Source organism: Ipomoea triloba, chromosome 15 (genome assembly GCF_003576645.1).
Source record: "Ipomoea triloba cultivar NCNSP0323 chromosome 15, ASM357664v1".
In the NCBI taxonomy this organism is placed as follows: domain Eukaryota; kingdom Viridiplantae; phylum Streptophyta; class Magnoliopsida; order Solanales; family Convolvulaceae; genus Ipomoea; species Ipomoea triloba.
Window position 1 is genome coordinate 10316660 of NC_044930.1, and position 16236 is coordinate 10332895.

Genomic DNA, 16236 nt, shown 5'->3' on the forward strand with positions numbered 1-16236 from the left:
CCCCCCCCTCTCTCTCTAACTTTGTTGAAAAACAAATTAATGGCATATTGTTTTAATTTAAACTTTGATGGATATAAATATATAATTTTATGATAAATTATAATAATTATAATTATAATTAAAAATTAAAATGATAATAAATAAAAATAATTAAAAGATAGTTGATGTATGTGGATGGGTGGACTCACAAAATGTTAGAAAATTTTCAACTTGGGAAGGAATGCCCTTATTACATATTCCGTACTTTTAAAATGGTCACATAACCCACATTATAACAAAAACACTGAAAATATTTTTATTTAACAAATTATAGTCTATATAGTTAACCTAAAGGTGGAACATGATTTGTTTGGTTCAGAGTCCTAAAAAAGGGGGAAAATCATATTAATTATTAGTAATGCTAGCTGCAAAGAACTATGCAAAATGTGTCTCACTAACAAAAACTTTTGAAGTAAGAAGAAATTTCAAGGAATGTTACATATGCAAACAAAATATTTAGCACCATCCTGTATCAATATTGCATGCCAGTAAAGATAGCTGTTAAAAAAACAGTAAGCAAGAATCAAGATTCACAGACTGTAACAAGGATCTACATTTGTAAAGATGGGGCCAGAAATGATTTCCTGTGACTACTATTTCTCATGGCTTTCATCTTCAGAGGACTCCACACCAATTGCTTCTTCTGCAACGCAATGACTGTTGGATGCTTAGGCCTCCATGAACCTACTTGTTGAGAAGGAGGACTTCCCATGAATTTGCTGCTGCTGCTGCTTCGTGGAGTTCCCATGAATGTGCTGCCCCTTCTTGGAACAGAAGCAACTGGTGTGGCTTCCACCAACTTCTCTTTCTGTTGTGGTGAGAGCACCCTTGATGTCCGCCACAGTCTTTGCGGGTCCCAGACAAAAGATTGCCTGCCCATGACACGATCGTTCCTTGGGCGAGCAATGGAGCTCTTAACTGGAGTTATCATCTCATGGGGCAGGGTTGCAATAGAAGCTCTTCGTTTTGGTTGTTGAACCTGGTGCTGATTTGTAGCTGCCTGAGGGAGGGGTCTAACGATAAGGGAACCTCGCCTTGCTTTCAGTATGGCCTTTGATTTGCCGCCTGCCATTCTAGTAACATTTTCTTTGTCCTCGTGAACAGTTGGTAGGAACGAGCTCCTAGCTTTTGGTGGATGGATAGAGGAAGCTGGAGGCACTAAGTTGGTGATTTTTCGAAGTGGTACTCTCAGTTTCATTGGAACCAGTGGTGGTTTCTCTGTTGTCATCTTTCTGCTATTGTTGACAGGAGGTAAGGCTGAGGACTGACTAGAAACAGCTGCCAAAGCCCTGTTTTCCTGCTTTAGACGCATCTTCCTCTCCTCTGCTAGTTGGTTCTCAAGATCGCGAACCTGTTACAAATGTTGAAATTATAAGCTTGAGCTTGTGAAATCAAAACTGAAAACAGTAATAAGTATCTTATGAGTTCTTACCTTCTCTTGAAGATTCCTGCATATATGTTCTCTAGCAGCAAGTCGCAATTGCAGAGACTGCACGCTGTCTTGCAATTTCTTTGTTTCCTTCTCATCATTCTTCGTCTTCTCCACCTGTTTATTATTGGCATAAGAGCATTAGTCATAACACTAAAGACTACGCTTGTTCAAATAGTGTTTGTTATCTCTGCATACCATTTGTTTGTACTTATGAAGTTCGGTAAGATCAGCTTGTTTCCGAGCAGGACCATGCTCAACTCCACGGACACGGCTGGCAAAGTTCAGTGAGCAAAGGGTTTCACCCAAGTCAGCTGCATTAGGACTGACTTGGACAAACATGAGGGTCTTGCAATCTCCTCCTGCATTTGAAGTTAACTGAATTAGAGCTAAGAACAGGATAAATAACATTTTCCCATAGGAAACCACAGATTCAGAAAGTATATTCTGTGCTGGGACCCAAAGGATTCTCAAGATGAAATTGTTGATAGCAAACAAACAGTAAAACCTTAGTTACCAAGAAACTACAAAGGCTTACCTAGAGAGCTCTGCAGTATATGGGTGAGCTTTGAGTTCCTGGTTAAGTCCACAAGAAATCAATATTATACACCAAAAAAAGGAGAAGAAAAATGCACACACGCGCATACAACTTTAATACATGTGAAGGGGGTAGGGGGTTTGGAGAGATACCTGTATGGAACATGAGCAGTCTTTGATGCAAGAGAAGAGATCACATCTCCAAGTGCTGATAAGGACTTGTTTATGAATTGAGATTCCTTCAACCTTTCACCTTCAACTTCAATTCTCCCCACCCTCTCACTTCCTGCCAAGTCTACCAACCAGAGGTGGCTCCTTGTCCTCTGTCCATTTATTAAATTTTCTCCCACTACAGTCACCCGCAACAAGCTGTGAGAGTAGAAAACTGTTGGTATTTATTTGATAAAGTAGAATTTTCTTAGTTGACAAGTATAATGCAGCATTATAGATTGGGAGTAAGGAAAGAGGGAAAAAGCAAAAGGAAAAAATGAATTAAGCAAGCAATGAACTGAATGAAGTCATCAAAATACCAGTGTGAGCGACTACTGAGTTCATTAGCATTAGTTGATCCAACAGATCTAGCTCGACTTCCAGACTGGAGGAGTTCCCACACCTCATCAGTACCATAGACACGAGCTTCAATGAGTCCTGGAACTTCTTGGGTCCCTTCTGCAGATTGCTTTACCTCCAACCTGAATACAAGAATACAAATTCCTTAGGATATAGAAGCTCCAGAAATGTTTTAGTTTCATGACAGAGTGATTCCTTAAAGTTAGCATAATTTTGAATTTTGGAGAGCTCTTTTTCCCCCCTCTTAGTTTTGGCCAAAAGAACAAATTTGACAGTTTATATGGCGATATAAAATCATAACACAGCAAGGCTTAGGAGTGCAGAAACTTACTTCTTAGCTGGTTGGCTGAAGCTGTCAATAAGAAGGTCCCTTATCTTTTCATTGTAAACTTCTAACATGCTGACAAACAACTCATACTTCATAATGCTGCTCCTCTCACTAGATAAGCTGAACAATTTCTCCAAAGTTCGATAGTTGACTCCCCTATTTTCAGGTGTTCCTTCCATTGTGAATGTCTTGCCAGTTCCAGTTTGCCCATAGGCAAAAATGCAGACATTAAAGCCATCCAAAACAGATGTTACAATAGGCATGGTTTCAACAAAAACAGCCTCTGCATTGCAAAAGTTGAGTAATTATACTAATATATCATTATAAGATCTTTACAATAAACCTAGAATATGCATACTCAACAAAAGATTTACCTTGACCATCCTCTGGTTTAAAAACATGATCAAACCTAAATTGCTTTCTCGAAGAATCAGAGGAAACAATTTGTATCTCGTTTTCTTGAGCCATATCAAAGTCAACCACAGATGTTGAACCATTCGCAACTTCCTCAGAATTTAATGGTCTACATCTACAGAAAACCCGAATGTTGCCTTTCAACTCAATCACTTCATTGTAGAGCCGCTTCCTCTCTGAGCACTCATCAAGATATCTTTTCTTCAAAAGGGCACACTCTTCGTCATATTTCCTCCTAAGAAGTTCATGTTGCACACCTAATAACAACCCAAAGCAACTACCATAATTAAACCAAAGAAAAACAAAAGGAATAACCAAGGAGAGTAATGCAGACTAGAAAAATCCAAGAGATCGGTCTATCAGAAAAGAGACATACTAAGATCCTTAAGAGCACAGAAAACTTCAGGACAAGGAAAAGAATCTCCAGTGATACCCTTCACTTCATCACTTAAAGCTGCATGTTCTTTTTTCAAATCCTGGGAGAAAAATAAGTGCAGAATATTAAAAGGTAAAACTTGAGGAAACTATGCCAAGTTTCACTGAATTCAACCATGAAGTGAAAATGCTTACATGCACTTTAGTGGACAGGTCTTCAATTTTCTGAAAAATAGGAAGTGTTTGTTCTTGATATGAAATTTCTGAGGTGTCAATTGAAACAATACTCTCATCCCCCAAATCAGTGTTCACTTCTACTGTTTCTGAATCAATCAATCCCACAAAACAAAAGTCAGTTCTAAGGATCAGGTGAAATGAGAAATCCATGCTTTAATGTTTTCTGTTGTACAAAAAGTTCAAATACAGACTTTCCATCCATTAAAATAATAAATACTTTTTAAGTATGAAAGGAAAACCAAGGTTACCAAATTTTTCTTCGAATTTTATCAAATTTAAGTGAAAATCAGAAATTCTATTTCCTCCAATAAAATAATTGAGTTCCTCTGTTATTTTATTTGCTTCAGTTTGCTAAGTTCTAGACTATTGGTTCTCGCAGGACAAATGAGTTACAAAAGAACAACTGGAAAGACATCAAATTCACTCAAAACCTGAACAAGCAGTTCAAATGAAAAAGAACATCTAAAAATTGCATACAAAAAACCTGAACAAGGAAATTAAAATTAATAATAATAACAAACAATTCGAAAACGGGAATCTTAGACATACCGGCTTTGTGAATCAACGGCGGCTCGTAATTCTCACCGGAGACGGTCAAAACTTTACCAAAATCGTGGCAGAGAGTCGCAATAGTTTGATCTGAAAACCACACCATAGGTCAAATTCATATGCAGATACACCTCAATGTAAGTTAGCGTGTATGGATAATTCAAGCGCCTAGACGTATATACAGATATGTAAAGAGAGTTTGTGAGATTACCGTCCATGAGCAGACCACAATTATCAGAAATCGGCAAAGAGTACAATGAATTTCAGAGCTCGCAGACCAAATGTAGTGGAGAAAGGAGGAGAAGACGAATTTGAAAGCTTGAGCCTTAGCCCTTAGGAGACCTGAATCGCAGAGAGAGAGAGAGAGGAGTGTCCGAACGGCCAAGAATAGGGTTAAAAAGTGGGATTTCAAGTTTTTGAAATTGAAGGAGGAGGGGGTGGGGGTGGGGTGGTCTGATTCTTGGCCGTAACGGCTATAATTTTAAGTTTCTGGGAGCGTTTACAGTCCCGTTCTCTCGCAATCTGCTACATAGAGTAAAGTGACAAACTCACATATAGCAAAAATGAGTTTTTTGTTTTTTGCATTTTTAGTCCTACGACTATAATGCATTTGCAGGATTGGTCAACGACTTTTAAAAGTTGCAATTTTAGTCCATGATTATTGTTTTTGTTGCAAAAATGGTCCTTCCGGCAGCTTTTCAGTCAACTACTCGTTGGAAAACAAAAACCGGCGGATTTTTCGGCAACTTTTCGCCGGGAAAAAAATCAGCATATATTCCGTCAATTTCTCGCCGGAAAAAAAAAATCATCCTTTCAAGTAAGATTAAAATGGACAATTCTAAAAAACTAATTACAGTTAAAACTAATTCATTTTTTAAAACATATGTAGCCAATTTAATTATTTTGATTTTGAAAAACTAATTAAAGTTAAAACTAACACATTTCTAAAAATATACGTAGCCAATTTAATTATTCTGATTTTGGTAAACTAATTAAAGTTAAAACTAATTTATTTCTAAAAACATATGTAGCCAACTTAATCTTAGTAAAATTAAGTACAAATTCGAAATTATTTTTATTTTTTAGCCAATTAAGTACAAATTCAAAATGCCAAAGACTTTGTGGTCTAGTGGTACTCGGTTTACATTCCTACATGGAGGGGAGGGTTCGAAGCTCATAATTCGTACAAGAATTTGTTTTGGCAGATGTTACTACTGGGCAAAATTATTCAAATATTATTTTTACTTTTTAGTTTAAAAAGTAAATATAATTTAAATTTAAACGAAAAAGTAAAAATAATGTTGAATGTATTTAATTTTACTAAGATTAACTTGGCTACATATGCTTTCAGAAATGAATTAGTTTTAACTTTAATTAGTTTACCAAAATAAAAAATAATTAAATTGACTACATATGTTTTTAGAAATGAATTTGTTTTAACTTAAATTAGTTTTTTAGAAATGTCCATTTTAATCCTACTTGAAAAGAGAATTTTTTTCCGGCGAGAAATTGATGGAAAATCTTTTTTTTTTTCGGCAAAAATTTGTCGGAAAATCCGCCGATTTTTGTTTTCCGGCGAGTAGTTGACTGAAAAGCTACCAGAAGGACCATTTTTGCAATAAAAATAATAGTCATAGACCAAAGTTGCAAAGTTTGAAAGTCGTTGACCAATCTTGCAAGTGTCGACATCAATGATTAATTAATTATTTAATACAAAATGATATAAATAAAAAATGACTAAGTTGTTGCTCAATACTTTAAAAATTTAAAAATTTAAAATGCATTATTAATATTACCATAATTTGTTAGTAGTAAATTAACACATAATTAAAAGAAATTGTGTATAATAATAATAATTCATATACTAAATCTACAATATGATATAATTAATACACTAAAATCACAAATTTCCTATAAATAAATAAATAAATATGCAAGTGATGTTATCCTAGGGAAACATATAAGAAAGCGGAAAATGCCATTTATTTTTGTGGTGCTCCATAACTGCTACTGTACTCTGTTCTTTCCATGGCCGCTTGTTCATATTCAACCCTCTCATGGTGCACCGTATCTATTCCCAAATCATCCTCCACCTCCCCACCATCTTTGTCTCTATATCCCGTGAACGCTCGCGGGCTTACTGGAATTTCACTGTCCAGTAGTACAAGGCTCCAGGCCAAGTTTGAGAAGTTCCAAGGCCAAGAAAATCTTGAGCAGGACTTCACAGACCCATCTTCTTTAGACTCACAATCACAGCCTAGCCCAGAAGAAGAAGAAGCAGAAGAAGAAGATGACAGGTGAATTTTCAAGGTTTATTATTTTGTTTTACTTTACTTTTTATTCCGTTTGGTAAAATCTTATATGACCTTGAATAATTCCAAGTTACTTCTAAACTGTTAGTTTAAATAATAAGTTTAAAAGCATGGCATGATATAATATGAAAGTTTTAAGCTTTACTAAACATGCATTATAGCATGTTGTTTGGTAGCAACAAGGGAATTATGGGAAAAGGAATTCTAATTCCGCAGGAAAAGAATAATGTAGAATAAAGTAGGAATTCAATTTTTTGATAGACTAGAATTACTTGGAATTTTAATTATAGTATTTGCTATATATGGGAATAAGCGAATTGAAAGGGAATATAATAAGTAGTATACGGATTATTAGGGAAGGCAATTTGGTCCTCACACTTCACTTTGTTCCCATATATTATGGAATTGCAATACCTACTTCTTAGGGGATGTGTGATTTGCAATTCCTCAAATTTGAGGAATTGTAATTCCATACAATTCATCCTAACCGGCTAACCGAACTCCGAATTTTTTCACTTCTTGGAATTAAATGCGAAAGAATTGCAATTCCTCTCTACCAAACACCCCATAACAGTTTTAGTGGGCAAATAGCATTCAAATTCAGAATACTTCTATTAATATAGAATGACTGACTAATGACTGGCTTGCCAGGTAAGTGAATGAGATTGTCATTTGGCTAAAATATGTAGGTTTCATTTGTTTTACCTTAGTTTTGCAGCTGACCTTTTAGCTGTTACCAATTGCATTATTGATCTTTATTGCATATATTCCAATTTCTGTGATTCCTTAAAACTTTCTTTAATGGATTCAGTATATGGATTGTATAGAATCATCATCTAGTGTAGTAATACAAATTTTGTGTAATTGGGCAATTGACTGTCATTTATTATGGACAATTCTCTCTAAATAAGAGGATTAAAAATTGGTTTAGAGAGCAGCTTAATGTGTAAGTAGGTTTTTGTCTCACAAGGTTAATCTGGAATTTGCATTACAAGGTATACTGCCATGTTTAACAACCACATTTTTATTAGAACCAACACCATCGAAGTACAACAATCAAAATCTTCCTTTGCTGAATCCCATTTTACAACAGAGTTGACAAAAGAACTTTAGAGTTGATGTCATTAGATGGGTTTTTTCTAGATGCCTTGAATTAGATGACAACTTCAGTATAAAAGTATACCTTAGAATGTTGAGGGCAGCTAAACAACATAAAGTTCAAACTCGACAATATACTCAACCTTTAAGATTTCCTCTTCACCTTTATTATGTTTTGCAGTTTGTCTAAAGGTATCGCAGCTTCATAAGAATATCATTACTGTCAAATTTTAGCTGTGTAATTATGCCTTTTTTTAATATCTGTAGTTGCTTACCTAATGATTTGGAGGGTGCAGTTCAGCAGTCAGGCCAAGCTGGTGCGACTTTTGTGTCTTCTGGCGGAATGAGAGCCATAGTACGTACAAGAAGCTCTTCATCTTCATCTCATTTAAATGAATTAAGCAGTTTGCAGGTTCAGTTAGCTGGAGAAAGAAGGCAATAGTGTGATGTTCTATTTAATCGCATTCTTCGAATAAACCATATAATTCTGCCAACTTACCAAAGTCTTACAACCTAGTGCCGTTACGTTCTCTAAGTAGATATGACAAGTCTCTCTCTCTCTGTATAAACATTTATCTATTGTTCTCAACTTTTCTCTTGCTGAAAATGGACCTTAACCATAATGCACCTAATAATTGGAAAGGCGATGTTTGAATGGTTCCAAGTTCTAACCATACTTTTCCTGTGTTGTTTCTGTTTTCTTCCTCAGGTTGAGCTTCTAATACCTCAGTTACAATTTCTTGATGACGAGGGTGCACAAGCTGAGCTCTGGGAACTATCAAGGATATTTTTGAATACGCTAATTGAAGAAACAGGATGCCAGGTTACACATTATATTTTTCAAATAATAGTATCAGAACCTAAACTTAACGGTACAAAATTATTGATGAATGATATAAATTGTTCAACCAAACAATGTGACTGAAAGCAAAAATGACTTGAATTTTTGAAACCATCCTTTCTATTTTGTAAATACACTGAATATGTCACATAACTCTATTCCTAATACCTAATGCACAACTCAATCCATTTTAAGCCTTTTTCTCATTTTCAATTGCCACTAGCTAAGTTTAGGTTTAAGGCTTAGTTGTGTTAAGTTTTTAATCGCTAAGATCTGAATCTTCTGTTGTTAGAGAGTTAAAGCTATATTTCCGGATGCGGGTGCGGCTGCACTTTTGAAATATCAATGGAAAGATGCTGCTTTTGGTTTCTCGAGGTAACTTAATCATACCTTTTGAGTTATTTTGGTTTGACTTTACAAGCATTTCTTCTATGGCTATACATGCTTGGTATCTTAGTTGTATCTTCTCAACTTTGGTATATGCGTTTTTTTAATGTTAATTATATACCATTTCTGCTTGTTATTGGCATTTTGATTGCTCTAGTCTTGGTGACCGGAAGCCAGTGGAGAATGAAGATGAAATTATCGTCATGGTCGTTCCTGATTATCAGATGCTGGAATACGTAGAAAGAATTGCCTCTAATCTCTCTGATGATCCGGTACATATTCACCTTTTCTCTCTTTTTCTTGCTTCATTTTTACTACATTATATTTATTGGAGTATTGGACAGTTGAAGATTTACATTGCCACTTTTACTGTCAGCAACTTATCACCTGAAATCATTGTATAGTTGAGAGAGTTTCGTGGTTTATTTTTTTAAAAATTCAATCACCAGTGAGCCAGTCTTAATGAAAAATATGTAAATAGTTTGTCACTTTGTCATTTCTGTATTCTGAAGTGATCGTTTCATTCATCTTTCTTAATAATTTATGGTTGCTTTGTTAGCCTAGGCCTCTAATCATGTGGAACCCACGCCTTGTTAGTGAAGATGTCGGTGTTGGGATCAATGTGCGCAGATTAAGGCGCAACTTCTTAAGGTAACTTTTGAATAGCTTGACGGGAACATACAGTTTTAGCGCACCACAGAACTTTAGGGGCACTTGACTAAGAATTGGAAGTTTGCTGATTTCATTCTCTAACGAGAATTTCAAATTTAGGTCTCAACTTTCTACTTTAATTGTTCAAAGACTCATTCTCAAAATGATCATCGTAATCTCCTTTAACAGCTTGTAATTTTCGGCTGAAGCATGTGGTCATTATACTCCGTCCTCATGATTTTGCTCATTTCTTATGTCTTGTTCAATTCGTCTTGAAGATCGAGCATTAGTTACTAATACATGTTTGTCTTCATAGAAATTGGCATACAGACATATATATATACTTCTTATCATATTTTGCACATTATATTAGTAACTATATATGTAGATTCATGCCCTTACTATTAACAACTGTCAAAATTGATAATAATGCAGCACTTTCTCAGTGGTTTACTCAATGAGGCCTTTTCCATCAGGTGCTGTTTTTAGATGTTATCCCGGGTAAGGACTAAAACTATCTATCTTATCACAACAGTCAACAGGTTAGGCTTGCAAATTAATTGGCCCCTCTCCTGCGCTTTTGCTGAGTTCCACTTAACCAAATTTGCCAACTTATGGTTTCATTATCTGCTGGCATTGCATGGTTGTGCCTTAACATATTCAATTCCTTGATGTTGGGCGGAGGCCGGTAACAAGCCAAGTCCAACAATTGGTGGCTAGGGAGTTGTTGAGCGGAGGCTGGTAAAGAGTCAAGTCCAACAGCTTGTCTCTCGAAAATATGATGGCGGTCTATAAGGAAATAAAGTTGCGCCTTCGTTACTAGCTATAGCTTTTGGCGTAGTGGTAACTGGTAAGCGCTTGATCCTAACAAGTGGTATGGATTGGCAGGTGCTGGGATGGGGAATTGTTGGATAGAGGCCGGTAACATGCCAAGTCCAACAATTGGTGGCTAGGGGATTGTTGGGCGGATGCTGGTAAAGAGCCAAGTCCAGCATCTTGCCTCTCGAAAATTTGATGGCGGTCTATAAGGAAATAAAGTTGTGCCTTCGCTACTAGCTATAACTTTTAGCATAGTGGTAACTAGTAAGCGCTTGATCCTAACAAGTGGTATGGACTGGCAGGTGCTGGGATGAGGAATTGTTGGGCAGAGGCCGGTAACGGGCCAAGTCCAGCAACTGTTGGCTTGGGGATCGTTGGGCGGAGGCCGGTAAAGAGTCAAGTCCAGTACCTTGCCTCTCGAAAATTTGATGGCGGTCTTTAAGGAAATAAAGTTGCGCATTCGCTACTAGCTATAGCTTTAGGCGTTGCGATAAGTGCTTGATCCTAACACTTTGATCTCTTTGTTTGTATTATTGCCATAACCACTTATATATGGTTTCTGTATGCATTAGAAGTGTTTATAATTATATTGAGAATGATGGATATTTATTAATGAGGAGGCTTATTGTCACTCTCCCTCCTTCCCAACCAGATTGTGGAAGGTGTTCTATGATGATAAGGATCGGCTTGGCCGTTATCTCCTAGCCAAGGAGCAGATTAGCCGCCCCACTACAGAAGAACTGGAGGTTAGTTGCTCCGATATGATCCTTCACTTCATTTCTGTAATTTGAAGCCAGTCTGTTACGATCTTGATCGAAGATAATCAATCATGCATTTATTCAAATGACCATACATACATATATAATACTGTAACAAGATGATGCTTCACCAATAGATCAGAGTTTGATGATACGAACCACGTTATCGAGTATCAAATGCATGAGCCCGCATAAGTAGCTCAATTGGTCACAAAAGACCAAGGATCAAGTCTCAGGTAGTGTATGAACAACCTTGTTGGGTAGGGCTGGTAAAGGGGCCATGTCTAATACCTGGTGGCTGAGGGTATTGTTGGAATGCTGGGTGGAGGCCGGTAAAGCCTCTAAGGGCCAAGTCCAGCACCCAGCCTGTCTCGGACAAGTTGCGCATTCGCTACTAACTATAGCTTTTGGCGTGAATGGTAAGTACTTGATTTAACAAGTGGTATTGGGGCCGAGGCCAGTAAAGCTCCCAAGGGCCAAGTCCAACACCCAACCGCTATAGCCTTTTGGTGTGAGTGGTAAGCACTTGATCATAACAAAGCTCTAAAAATGAGGGGGCTCCTTGTGCGTAGTGACCTATGTTGGTCAGTTGAGTTATCATGATCTACTTCTCCACAATTTTGTCTGAGCCGCAGTATGGGGGCGTCTGGGGTGGGTGATTCTACCTTTTCACACAAGTATCAAATGCATGCTATATGAACTTCTAGTGCTCCATTGCATAGTAGATCTGAGGAGAGATTTTGTAGAAAGACATTATTTATGGCTTTTTGATTTCTTTTCTTGGGGGCAGATAATATTTGGAGAAGTAGATGAGAAGCAAGAGAAGGGAATATCTCTGTTTGACCAAGCAGCTGGAATCTTCTCTTCCATCAATCGTTTCATGAAAGTAATTTCAAGATAATTAGTTGTTTGATCAATCCTCTTTCTCTCTCTCTCTATATATACAAGAGAAAGGCATACCGGCAGATCCAGCTTCCTATCCAGGCAGGCTTAGTCTGCATAAGTTGCATGTTAGTAAGCACTCCAATCTTATTATCACTATATAAGATATTTTAAATTCAAGGCAAAACTTGTATTTGGCTTTACCCTCTTCATCTTGGTCTTTGAATATCGTCTCTATTAACATTAACACTGCGTTTGGTTCAAACATTAAAAAGGGATTCGTAATTGAAACCAAATACTTGGCTGGTAATCCTAGTGGAGGTGTATAAATTACAATTTTTCCGTGCACAAGATTACTTAAATCCCACCGTATGTTTTTTTTTTTTTTTAAATTGATTTTCAGCCACTTGGTGGTGCACCAAGAGCATCATAAGTGCACCACCGAAATATGCATGGTGCACAAAATTACAAAAATGTCATCGCATTTTTTTAAATAAGTTTTCATCCATTGATTTGAAGCTCATACCATAATTTTGATTTATCCGCACGGGAGTTAGGAACGAATTAGGTGAGAACTACATGTCCATGAAAGAACTGAAAAACAAAATTATTTGGAAAAAAATCTCTATATCTTTTGAATTGAAATCAATGTACTAAGATTTTGAAATCACCAAAATTGTACGAAAATGATTAAATGAAATAATGGTGTAAATAGCTTGCTAATCAGCTATGGTGTGTGTATTGTGAGGTCATAATAATGGTGTGAATAATATCACCCAAAAAAAAACACAAAAATCTACAAGTAATAAAACATTCAGAAAGGCTGCCAATAATTGCAAAAGAAATGGTTCTTACTCAATTTTCATCAGCTTTTGATTTTGTGAATTATATTGCAACTTTGGGGTGGGTAAAAAAATGTTAGCCTGACATAGCTAGGCAATCAACATTCTCTCTTGCCAGAATATATGACCACCAAAATGTACTATAAATGTTTGAGCAGTCTAATGTCCATTCTCTTGATGTGATTTAACTAAAATTGGAAATTCAGTGATGCAATTTTCATGTGTTGTACACTTGTGTTGTACACTGTTTTAGGACTTGTTGCTCGCAGCGAAAAGAGGTGTATGCGTGAGAGTAGGGGTGGGCGGCTCGGTATTCAGTTCGATTTTTCTTTTTCGATTTCGGTTTCAGTTTCGATTTCTTCGGTTCTTAAAAAAAATGAAACCATTTGGTTTAACATTGTAATTCAGTTCGATTTGAAAAAGTTCAACTTCAGATCGGAATTGGTTCGGTTCGGTATTCGGAACCTCAATTCCCAACATTTCATAGTGTTCTAGCGCAAATAATTAATTAATAAATCATTTATTTTTAGTAATAATTTAGGATTAAAAATCTATTTTGCATCCATTAAGTTCAATCAAGCACATTTAATGAGACTTTTATAAGTTATTTATATAGTGCAGCAAACTTTTTTATTCAAATTCAAATCATTCACCAAAACTAGAAATAACTAAAATAGAAGGGAAAAAGAAATCACCATGACCAATAATCATGATTCCATGAACAACAATGTTCTACTCTCATATGTAATATTTTCACTTCAACTGTCATAAAGTCACATTTCACAGACATATAACAAAAATTGAATTCAAATTTTTCTGACACCTAAATTTAACTTAGAAAAGACGCATATACATATAACATATACAAGCATCCGGTTCGATTTGATTCGATTCGATTTTTTATCGAACCTTTAAGTATACAAGAATCCATCTCTATATATATTAAAGCAAAAATGAAGTAGGTATACATTTTCCCGCCCATGTAGAAACCTGTACTGTACCCAACATTGAAGAGTCCAACGACTGTCCTTAACCCAGCAAGTTTCTCTCACTTTATAAAATGTGGCCCACTTCCACATCATTAAATTTACAAATTCTCAACTATTTGTTCTACATCCCTGTAATTTCTCTTACTTTTAAAAATGGACCCATTTTCATTTTATATTATATATATAATAATAAAATAACAAAAAAGAAATTAAAAAGTAAAAAAAAATTAATTTATGGCAGCTTTTGCTGTAGTACAAAAGGCTGCCATTAAGTGTTTAGCAAACTTGCTGTTTTAGCAAGTTTGTTAAACACGTAGGCAAATAGAAAAATATAAAAAAGAAGAAAATATCCATGTGGTGTCACTGGTGTGTCATGTCATTTAGAAAGTGGATAAAATATCAGGATGAGATTAGCCTAAGTCTCATGGAAATGTAGCCGTCCAACATATACTCTGACAAAGATATTTAATTACTCCATTGTATTACACTTGTTTTCCATTGGTTGAGAGGTACAACAGATAGATTGGGAAGGATACATTGGTTTCTAACTTACGTATTGAAGAAGTGTACATAATTTTGAAACTAAATTTTGGTGGGAAACTATCTATAAATAGTGCATTTTCAATACATGGTGAAAACCCACATTTGCATTGTAGTTGTTCCATCCCATGAAGCTCTATCTCATGAAAATGTTCAAGAAAAAAAGGTGATATTTTTCCTTCTATCATTTTAAACCCTGCTCTATCTCATGAAGAATTGAATTAATTGTATAAGCTTTACTGTATGAACTTCCTCCATTTTTAATATTATGGAGTGAGATTTGGATAAATGTATTTGTGTTTCTCATTTGTTTTGAGGAAAAGAGGGTCATTTGTTTAGGGGAAGGAGAGACTGGTAGAGGCCTCGCTTATACTATGGACACATGCATGGCAAATGGTTAGAAACCCCTTTTTTTTAGTGGTTTCAACAACATATCAAGCAACCTGTATGTTTCTCAATGCCAACTGTTAGAAACCCTTTTTTAAGGGGTTTGGACAGCATACCAAGTAACATGTTTCTCAATGCCATTAAGACTGAAATCATCAAAAGCAAAATAGGATCATAATAGTAGAAAAAATCAAGCCCAAATGAGTTTCTAAGTTCACTACTTTTAGAAAATATTGACTATTGATAATAAAAATATATATATATATATATATATATATATATATATATATATATATATATATATAGTACGTAGAACTTTAACTTTTAAAAGTTCATAAAAATAGTATAATAGAATCAACATATCAACATAAATAATCAAGATTAGAATTTCCTCATATGACCACTGTTTGAAACCTATAACATCAAAGTATATAAACTAATACATATACGGAATAAATGTAAAGAGAATTTTAAAAATCTAATAAAAAAAGATCTATACTAAATAAAGCAAAAAGTCTTGTATTTATGTATGTTAATATATATATATATATATATATATATATATATATATATATATATATATATATATATTTTTTTTTTTTCATTCTATCAAAAGTAAAAGTCAATATCCATCCAAACGAGTTTTAAGTCACACATAACAAGCCATAATTGATATAATAGCAATAAGGTTCCAAACTACATTATTCAAAAATATACCAGCTAGTGCAAAAACAACCGAAATTAGTCCAATGCAAATTATTTGAAAAACATCTCGCAAAAGCAGTAGGTGCAAATTGAAGTAGAAATTCCCAAGTCCAGCAAGGAGAACCACCCTATTCCAGCAGGGTACATTTATGTATGTTGAGATTCCCTCCTATAAGCTCATCACCAGTAACTTGAAACACTTCCACCGGATTATCATCCACTATCATATTTTTAGCTCGAAACTTAAGAGTATACTCCGTCCATCCCACAACCCTAACAAGCACTTTCTCATTCCCAGGCACGCTCTCAAACTCATACTCATACGATTTTTCTGGATGACTTTCCCGATAATGAGTAAGAGCCAATTTACATATATCAACAATAGTTTTGTACTGTGCAGGTTCCTTCGCTCTGATTATGTCAATCGATTTTTTATATCGGATGCCAGTAGCCATGGCTTCTTTTGGTTCCGATGGCCACTGCAAATCCTTAGATAAACCCGCTAGAAATTCCTCTACAATAATATCCAGAGAGGATTCGGGCATAG

General features: G+C 35.5%; 2 protein-coding genes across 2 annotated transcripts; one reads left to right on the top strand and one right to left on the bottom strand.

Moving 5' to 3' along the window:
* Positions 1-417: 417 nt before the first annotated feature.
* Positions 418-4922, bottom strand: LOC116006562 (kinesin-like protein KIN-14S). The gene is made up of 12 exons (XM_031246992.1): positions 4690-4922; positions 4479-4568; positions 3888-4015; positions 3694-3793; positions 3278-3574; positions 2907-3186; positions 2536-2697; positions 2159-2374; positions 2007-2044; positions 1667-1830; positions 1472-1585; positions 418-1390 (listed from the first exon to the last, which is right to left on the bottom strand). The coding sequence occupies exons 1-12, from the start codon at positions 4694-4696 to the stop codon at positions 590-592; spliced, it is 2397 nt and encodes a 798-aa protein (XP_031102852.1). The 5' UTR covers positions 4697-4922; the 3' UTR covers positions 418-589.
* A 1544-nt stretch (positions 4923-6466) lies between these two features.
* Positions 6467-12491, top strand: LOC116006563. Its single transcript, XM_031246993.1, has 9 exons — positions 6467-6775; positions 8156-8243; positions 8598-8711; positions 9022-9104; positions 9274-9388; positions 9676-9767; positions 10203-10268; positions 11239-11332; positions 12135-12491. The coding sequence occupies exons 1-9, from the start codon at positions 6507-6509 to the stop codon at positions 12243-12245; spliced, it is 1032 nt and encodes a 343-aa protein (XP_031102853.1). The 5' UTR covers positions 6467-6506; the 3' UTR covers positions 12246-12491.
* Positions 12492-16236: the final 3745 nt, after the last annotated feature.

Bases quoted from the DNA above. Each gene is read 5' to 3' on its own strand.
- LOC116006562 (XM_031246992.1), bottom strand. The intron at 4,016-4,478 runs GTATGTCTAAGA...TGATTGATTCAG, and splicing joins GCCGTTGATTCACAAAGCCG to AAACAGTAGAAGTGAACACT. The intron at 3,794-3,887 runs GTAAGCATTTTC...TTTTTCTCCCAG, and splicing joins ACCTGTCCACTAAAGTGCAT to GATTTGAAAAAAGAACATGC.
- LOC116006563 (XM_031246993.1), top strand. From the start codon at position 6,507: ATGGCCGCTTGTTCATATTCAACCCTCTCATGGTGCACCGTATCTATT. The intron at 9,768-10,202 runs GTAACTTTTGAA...ATAATAATGCAG, and splicing joins TTAAGGCGCAACTTCTTAAG to CACTTTCTCAGTGGTTTACT. The intron at 10,269-11,238 runs GTAAGGACTAAA...CTTCCCAACCAG, and splicing joins GTTTTTAGATGTTATCCCGG to ATTGTGGAAGGTGTTCTATG.